An 8,821-nucleotide genomic window follows, 5' to 3' on the forward strand; every position below is an offset into this window, starting at 1 on the left:
GGCCACCCGGGGCAGGAGCTCTGTGGGGATGGAGCTCTGTCTCCTGGGAGGACAGGAAAGGTCCCCAGAGGCTGCTGCCAGCCAGCCTCACCACGATGCCCTGGCTGGCTTTGCTTTTCTTCTTCCTGCAGTTGTGGAGGAGCAGGAGGGGGGAAAATAAGCCCCTCCATAAATCCTCTGTGCTTTTCAGCTGCTTTTAAGGGTTTCTGGTGCTCCTTCTGTCGCAGAGCAGGCGGGATGTTCCTCTCTGCGTGCGCAGTCAGTGCTGTCGAGTTTAATATAGCGAGAAACTTGGGCTCAGATTTTTCCGCTTTGTCGGTAGCGGAATGCAAAGTCTGCTGGTGAAAAATTCCCACTCAACCCCAACCCCCGGGCCACCCGCCTCTCTGGTTTGCTTTCGTCCTCTGTCACCAGGGGGAGAAGCAAGGTTCAGCGCCGAGCTCCCTCGGTACCTGATCATTTTATTGCTCCTGCCCCCAAACCCCGCCCTGCCCTCCCTCCGCAGCTGCTTCGCAAACCACCCCAGGTCGTCGGCGGGGTGGAAAGACCTCGTTGGCTTCAGGGAGAGGCAGCTGTCCCTTGGATGCTGGGCTGGGAGTGGCAGGGACATGGATCTTCCCGGGCTCCCTTCCCACCCGTGTGTCCCCTCGGAGTCTCAGCTCCTGCTCGGTGGGGCAAAGCACGTCCTGACTCCAGCTGGGATTGTCCTGATTGTTGGCCACGCACACGCTGGCGAGGCGCTCACAAGTGGGACATGCCACGAGGGACTTGTGCCAACAGGCTGCTGCCCTGGCTGGGAGGAGAAGCAGAGGGCTTGGAGTTTTCTGGAGGTTTTCTGGATCTGCCAGGCAACCCACTACATTCAGAGCCCGTCCAGCTGTGGACTCCTGCCTTGGAGCTGGGGGATCCCCCCTGCTCGGGGCCTTGCCCCGGGGCTGTCCCGCTCACACATTCCAGGCTGTTTCCCTGGGCACAGCCAGGCTTTCTGTGCTGCAGCTGTGCCTGTGCCTCAGGGGCTCCTCTGCCTCTCCAAGCAGGACCCAGCCCCGGCGCCTGTGGGACTCCTTTGGGCAGGGGGAATAAGCCACTGGGTCTGGTTCCCAACCCAGCTCCCCCAGCCTCTCCTTGCACCTCGGCCTGGGTGTCTACCCACCATCCCTGGGCTCCCTCCGGTGTGGGGGTGTCCCAGTAGTCCCTGGGAACCCAAATCTGGATTCTGCATCGAGATGCAGCCCTGCCCAGTGCCAGGCAGAGGGGATAATCCCCTCCCAGGGCTTGCATGAGCAGCACATCTCTTCTGTCTGGAGGGGAGCTGGACGGCCGGGTATGGAGTCATCCTTCCCAAAAGTGGCCAAGCCTGTCCAGGAGGAGAGCTTAAGGAGGTGGGGCAGGGGCTGGACAAATAGGGGGGGAAGGCCGAGGGAGAGCCGTGGGCTCGCGGCTTGTCCGGAGAGGCACAGAGGGGAACGGGAGTTTTGGGAGAGGAAGGACCTCTGAAGGACCAAGAAAGGTTTATCAGGCTCCCTGCAAGCCACTGAGGGAGATGAAGGTGAGCCTGGAGGCCAGAAGCTGCTTGTGAGGACACAGGGACAGACCTGGCTGAGTCCTGGCTGCCCCTCATGGGGAGTGTCCCTGGTGGGGTCTGGCTTTGCTGTACCTGGCGCGTTCTGGGGAGGAGCAGAAGGTCTGTGCAGCTCTGTCTGCAGAGTTCTGTGCATCTCAGCTCTGGTGGCACCAGGGGACTCTGGGGCTGTGTGAGCTCTGCAGGGAACCACGGCATGAAGGTCGTGAGCTGGGCTAGGGACAGGCAGGTTTTGGGGAGCAGCTCCCCGGCTGTGGGGCTCCGGGGCGGTGGGAAGGAGCAGGTGACCTCGGGGGGGTCACGGGATGAGTGTTGGATGCCCAAGCTGGAGTAGCAGGGAAGCTGAGGGAGACTCTCATCATTTCTGCTGGTGGAGGCTGCCCCTAGGTCAGGTTGGAGATTAAGCCTGCTTTGTTCTCTGGCACTTCTCAGCATGGGTTTTGCTCTCTTTCCTTGAAGGAATGCCCGACTTTGCCTTGTCAGGTCCGTGCCCGGTGCTGCCCGAAGGGTCCATCGGGGCAGGGAGCTCCTAACCCAGCATTGTGCCACCTCTCAGTAGCTGTCAGCAGAGCAGCCTCCTTCCTGCAGGACCTTGGCTGGGGGTGGGGAACAGCACCCAAAGGCCCTGTAATTAAACAGAGCTCCTGCCACATCCTGCTCTTTCATTAAATCCAGGAAAAAGCCCAAACAATAATTCTGCTGGTGAAAACCACAACAAAAGTGTGTCCATCCAAGCCAGAGGCGCTTTGCACTGACAGAGGAAATACTCTGCTCAGCAGTGATTCCACCCCAAACCAGGGCGAGCAGGAGGCTGGGATGGAGATTCCAAAGGTCCCTTCCCACCATTATTGCTCTCCTGGCAGGAGGAGGGGTGATGGGTGGGGCTGGAAAATGTGGTTGAAGGGGCCCATGGACTCAGAGCCATCGTGGAAGGCTGATTGTCACCCCTGCCCACGGGAGACTGGCTTTGCACCCTTTGGATTCCCACCCTTGGGATGTCCACGCTGACAAAACTCAGTCAGTGTCAGGTGAAAGTGGTATTTCTGCCTCCTTACCTGGGTGAGATCTGCCCTTTTCTTTCCAGCCCAAGCGTGGTCCCTGAGCCCTGTCCCTGAGCCTGGTGCTCACACGCTGAGCTGGCAGGTGTCACCAGCAGGGACCTACACCTGGCAAGCCGGGATGAGCAGCCTGGCAAGCCCAGAGCACAGGCACAGCAGCTGCAATCCCTCTGCCAAGGAAGGCCAAAAGTGCAGCTCCCAGCTGGAAGACGCCACAAGGCCTGTGTGATCCCGGTGATGGGGACACTGCCCAGCCTTTAGGATGTGGCTCTTTGCTGCTGAGCTCCCGGGGGCTTGGGGTGCAGTGTCCGACTCATCGGGCTGGAGAGGAGCACTGGGCTGTGGGACTGGGGAGGGACTGGGCTTCCTGGTGTTGATGGACAAGTCCCAACCTCTCTGGGTGTCTTTATAAGCCCAGAGGATTGGTCCCCTCGATGCCACAGACTGGTTCCCTCGGTGCCACCAACCCCTCCGACTGCACGGAGGGCCTGGAGCAGCAGGTCAGGTCGATGAGCAGTGTCTGCTCTCCTTCTAGCCCAGGCTGGTGCTGAAAGAAAGGATCCCAGCCGAGTGAAGAGGCTTTATTTTCCCTCCAGCTGTGCATTTCGTGTGCGGAGAACTTGGTGGTCAGACGTTTTCCTGGGTCTGCATCCATCTGGGCTCTCTGAAGGGGATGGGGTGCAGGGACTTGCTTGCATTAGCCAGGGCTGGTGCCTGGGGAACAGCAGCTTTGAGGAGGAGCAGGGACCACCTCTGCTCTCCTCCACCCTGGCTGCCTGTGCCCTGGGACACCAGGAGGAGTTGCTTCTGTCACTGCTGAATCCTGGCTGCCAGTGCTCTCTCTGACATCTGTGGGCTCTGTGGCACAGCTTGGTGTGCCACTGTAACATCTGGGTGACGCTGGGGTGGGCAGCAGAGCCTTCGGCATGGGGGTGACCTCCAACACGTGGGAAATCTCAGTGCCAAAGCTCAGGAGCTGGGAGAGGGGGCATTGGGAGGGGGAAACACTCATCACAGAATGTGCAGGAGCCACAGAAACCACAGGCCTGGCATGGGCTGTTGCAGGTCATGGAGCAGAGGGAGGTGTCCTTGTATGTGGTGAAGTGCAGGGTTGGGTGCAGATCTGGGGGAGATGGACCACAGGGGCAGAATCTGGCAAGGATTTGATGCCTCTCTGGGCAGGGGATGTGGCCTCAAGGGAAAGAAGCCCTTTCCTAAGTGACAAGCTCAACAAGAGGATGCAATTGGTGTGAAACTCCTGTGGGTTTAGCAACAAGCAAACAGCAGCGAGGATCATGTTGTTCTGGCATCTCCTGATTCCTGAGCAGGCCTGCCTCCTCCGTCCCTTGTAATCCACACTGAAGTGATTATTTCAGCAATTTGGTCAGTCCCTGATGTCCCCAGGCATGGCCTGCAATGTCTTGCCTGCGTCTGTGTGCAACTCAGCTGGGTGAGGAGGCGGCCACTGCAGCTCCTGCTTTCCTGCTGTCCTGCCCACCTTCCTTCCACACGCAGGTTGGAGAACCAAAAGCATCTAAATGTGGTGATTGGCACTGAGCCCAGCCTGCAGTCGTGGCCAGTGGTGTTGGGCAGCTGGGCAGGACAAGGGGAGGTCAGGTTTAGTGGTGTGGTTTGCCTGCAGGAGCATGGGCAGTCCGACCTCTCCTCCCCTCAGCCACCAGAGCAGCTTCACCCCAGGACATCCCTTCTCACCTGCACGTGGAGATGGAGGCACCGAGGTGGTGGTGGTGGGCTGGAACACAGAGCAAGGCCTGAGTTAGCACTTTGTTTTCCTGGGTGAGAGGGAGCTTTTCCTGTGACCCACATGGTGCTCTGCAGTGGGGGGGGGGGGGGGGGGGGGGTGTTCCCATTTTCCTGAGCAGCCCAGGAAAGCTTTCCATGCAATAAGGCTACTGGGAAAATACACTCTGGGAGGCAGAGAGCCATCTTCAGCTCCTGCGACTTGATCATCAGGGAAATGGACTTCGGAAAATCTGTCCTTGAGTCTGGAATGCCTTGGGCTGGGTGCTGTGGTTGGCAGGGCGATCCAGGAGCACCTGGCAAGGAGCTATAAAGCATCCAAGGCAGGGATGGAGCAGGGAAGCTCCTGCAGGATGGAGCTCTGACACTGCCCCTCCTTTTTGGGGGAGGATTCTTCCCCTGAAATGCTTTTCCTGAAAGCCTAAGGACTTCCCTGGGAGCACCCTGATGCTTATCCCAGGCAGGGGGTGGCGGGAGGCTGCTTGTCCCACACTGCAGCTGGAACTGGACTGAATGGGAATGGTCAGCAAGAGAGGCTTGGGGTGGGTTCCAAAGTGCACAGGGGGTTGTAGACACCTGCTCCCTGTGGCAGCATCAGGCTTGGGCTGTGCTGGGGCTGCACGGTGTTCCTTGTGCCTCTGGAGCACCCACAGCCCTGCTCAGCCGGCCCCGCTCTCCCTCAGGTGCTGCGGATGGGTGAGATGTGGCTGCTGCTGGTGGCCCTGTGCCTGGCCCAGGGGCTGGAAGATGCCATCCCAGGTGCTGAAGAAGTGTACAACCCTGAGAGGTTCATGAACATCGTAAGTGCTGGGAGGGCCACCACCCCCTGCAGGACCTGTGTGTGGTGTGCCCAAAGTCCTTCCCAAGGGACCAGCTCTGCTCATCCCACCCCGACAGCTTTACCTGGCCTCGTCTGGGGGGCTTGGGACATCAAAAATCCCCCATATTGGCACTGGTGTCACTCACTTCATGCCCTCAGCTTGGGCTTGGCCTCTCCCTGCTCTTCCTCTAATTCCTTCCGATGGAGGTGACACCAGGGAACATGGGTGACACCGGGGAATGTGGGTGACACTGGAGAATGTGGGTGACACCAGGGAATGTGGGTGACACTGGGGAATGTGGGTGACACCAGGGAACATGGGTGACACCGGGGAATGCGGGTGACACTGGGGAATGTGGGTGACACTGGGGAATGTGGGTGATACCAGGGAACGTGGGTGACACCGAGGAACGTGGGTGGCAGGAGAGGGTGAAGCTGAGGCAGGCACAGGGAGCTGGGTCCCCCTCTCCCCTTGCACCCTTGTCCCTGCAGAGCCAGAAGATCCTTTTCCATGGGTATCCCAGCGAGGAGTACGACGTGATGACAGAGGACGGCTACTTCCTGAGCCTCAACCGGATTCCCCATGGCAGGGGGGACCCCAGGCCCTCAGGTGGGCTCAGCCTCACCAAGGGGGGACCAGCTGTGACCCTGCCCGCTGCCCAGATGCAAGAGGAACCAGTGGGAATGCCTGTGCCTTCAGGCATGGTTTGGGCAGCTGGAAGAGGGATGAGGTGTTTTTTCCTGGCTGCCTTGAGCTGTCCCTGGGGATTCAGGAGCTCAGCGTTGTGTTTTGCTGCACCTGAGAAGGGGCAGTGTGACCCAGCAAGCCCCAGTGGCTTCTCCCCTGCAGCAAACCCCTGGTCCAAGGTCCAGGCTCAGGGCCTGGGATGGCAAAAGCCCCCCAAACACAAAAAAACACTGGCATAACCAGGGAAACAATGGGAGAAGGGAATGTTTAATGTGCAGCCTGCAGAAAGCAGTATCAAGATGCACAGGGGTGTTTTATTTCCATATGGGAAAGGCGTCTTCTTCTGTCAGCTACCTGATATCTCCTCTTCCAGGATCCAAGCTGCCTGTGCTGATAGTGCATGGGTTTTGCCTGGATGGTGGTGACTGGGTGGACAATTTCCCTGACAGCAGCCTGGCCTTCATCCTGGCGGACGCAGGATACGACGTCTGGATCGGGAACAACCGGGGCAACAGCTGGTCCCGCCGGCACCTCAACCTGTCCATCGCCTCCGAGGAGTTCTGGGATTTCAGGTCAGAGCCCACCAAGGACGGGGCTGGGGTGCTGGGCTGTCAGCGCTGAGCCCCTGGCATCCGTGAGGGGTTGGGAGGTGGGAATCTCCTCCAGGCTCTCTCTTTGCCACGCAGCTTCCACGAGATGGCCATGTACGACCTCCCGGCCATGGTGGGCTTCATCCTGATGCAAACTGAGCAGGAGAGGCTGTTCTACGTCGGCCACGCGCAGGGCAACTCCCTGGGTGAGTGAGGAGGGGGAGGAGAGGGCAGTGGGGGGGAGCAGGGCAAGAGGCATCAATGTCCATCCCAAAGTGGAGGCTGTGTGGGAGGGGTTTGCCACGTCCTGCCCGTCTATCCCAGGCTGTGCTGGCACCCAGGAGTGGTTTTTTTGTTCAAACCCTGCACCTCAAACACGGGGTCTGGGGTGAGCTGGGGTTCTTGTTGTGATCTCATCCTGCTTTCCAGGTTTCATAGCGTTTTCCAGCTTGCCACGCCTGGCTGAGAAAATCAAACTCTTCTTTGCCCTGTCTCCTCTGTACACCTTCCACCACGTCCGGGGTCCCCTGCTAAAGTTAGCCTTTCTGCCAGACCTGGCACTGAAGGTACAGGAGGGGTCTGTGTGTTGTTACTCCCGAAATCCAGGGGCTTTTGGCAACTCCTGCCCCCTGCATTGCCACTGTGCACTGACCCTGCGCCTCTGGTGGGTGCTGGAGCTCCTGACATCATCCCTCGTGCTCTTGCAGGGACTGTTTGGAACCAGAGAGCTGGTTCTGGTGGGGAGGAGGGAGAAGATCCTCCAGGCTGAGATGTGCAGCAAGCCACTGGTAGCCGAAGCGTGTGCCAACGAGATCTTCCTCGTTGGAGGGTATGACTGGAAGAACCTGAACCTGGTGGGTGCACCAGACTCTCCGTCCAGGTCACAACCCTCTCTGGTCTTCCCAGACACCTGGAGATAGTTAATGAGACACAAAAATGAGTGTAAATCCCCAAAACAAGGTGCAAAAGGCAGCGGTTATTTGGAGATTTCCTCCAGTGGTGTCGGGGTGTTAAACCTAACAGAGTCTTTGCTAAGAGAGAATCACTCGTGCTCTCGTCCCTTAGGGAAAGGAAACTCCTGCCTCATTCTCAGCTGACATGCAACAAGTTTACAGAAGAAAATAACCAAAGAATGACTGGACCAGTTGTATTTGTACTCTAAAATACTGATTAAGTGGCTTGCCTTTGAAAGCTACTTGTAGCTCTGAGCAGAATAAAGCTGCTAAAGAACAAAGAGCATGTAACTTTTATATTGCAGTGATAGGGAGAATGTTTGAGGTTTTTTGCCTAGACAGATTCTCATCCTTCCCAACTCACTTTGAAAATACTTTCTTTTTCCCGTAGAGCCGGCTGGATGTATACATATCTCATTTTCCAGACTACACATCAGTAAAAACTCTTCTGCACTGGGGACAGGTAGAGACTCTGATTTTATAACTACTTTAACTTTTCTTTCTTTTCATCTGTGAACATGGTATTTTCAAATGCTGCTTCATTCACTCTGGAGACGGGTAAGGAGGTAGAATCAAAGCCAAGAGATAAAAGGGATTTTTAAGCTGCAGCACCAAGGTGTCTCAAAAGCCACAGCTGTCGAGGGGGCTGATCCAGGGCATTACCTGGATTAACCCTTTGCCTCTGCCTTCCAGACTGCCAAAACTGCGGAGTTCAAGCAGTTTGACTACGGGCTGAGAAACATGGAGAAGTACAACCAGGTGAATGGGATGGGGCTGGCTGGGATCGGGATGGGCGATCACATCCCATCCACCAGAGCCCCAAATAACAGGAGTGCTTTTCTCCTTCCCAGCCGATACCGCCCTTTTACAGGATCGAAGCCATGAGGGTGCCCGTGGCCCTGTGGAGCGGGGGGAAGGACCGGGTGAGTCCCCCTGTGGAGACCCAGCTCTTGCTGTCCCGCCTCACCAACATTGTCCACCATGAGCACTTCCCCGACTGGAACCACTTTGACCACCACTGGGGCCTGAACGCCCCACAGCGCATGTACAGGCGCATGGTGGCCCTGATGGAGGAAAACCCATGAATCTGTCCATGAATCCATTGATTGAATCCATTGATTGAACCCATCCATGAATCCATCCATGAATCCATTGATTGAATCTGTCCGTGAATCCATTGATTGAACCCATCCATGAATCCATCCATGAGCCCATCCATGAATCCATCCATGAATCCATCCATGAATCCATCTATGAATCCATCCATGAATCCATCCATGAATCCATCCATGAACCCATCCATGAATCCATCTATGAATCCATCCATGAATCCATCCATGAACCCATCTATGAATCCATCCATGAATCC

General features: G+C 57.2%; 1 protein-coding gene across 1 annotated transcript; it reads left to right on the top strand.

Annotated features, from left to right (window-relative positions):
• Positions 1-5,102: 5,102 nt before the first annotated feature.
• Positions 5,103-8,537, top strand: LOC309575391 (lipase member M-like; the record flags this gene model as incomplete). The annotated part of the gene is made up of 9 exons (XM_082285808.1): positions 5,103-5,201; positions 5,714-5,831; positions 6,283-6,481; positions 6,596-6,705; positions 6,929-7,065; positions 7,207-7,353; positions 7,844-7,915; positions 8,146-8,211; positions 8,304-8,537. The coding sequence occupies 9 exons, from the start codon at positions 5,103-5,105 to the stop codon at positions 8,535-8,537; spliced, it is 1,182 nt and encodes a 393-aa protein (XP_082141934.1).
• Positions 8,538-8,821: the final 284 nt, after the last annotated feature.

Source organism: Coloeus monedula, assembly GCF_965178545.1.
Source record: "Coloeus monedula genome assembly, chromosome: 8".
NCBI classification, from domain to species: Eukaryota; Metazoa; Chordata; class Aves; order Passeriformes; family Corvidae; genus Coloeus; species Coloeus monedula.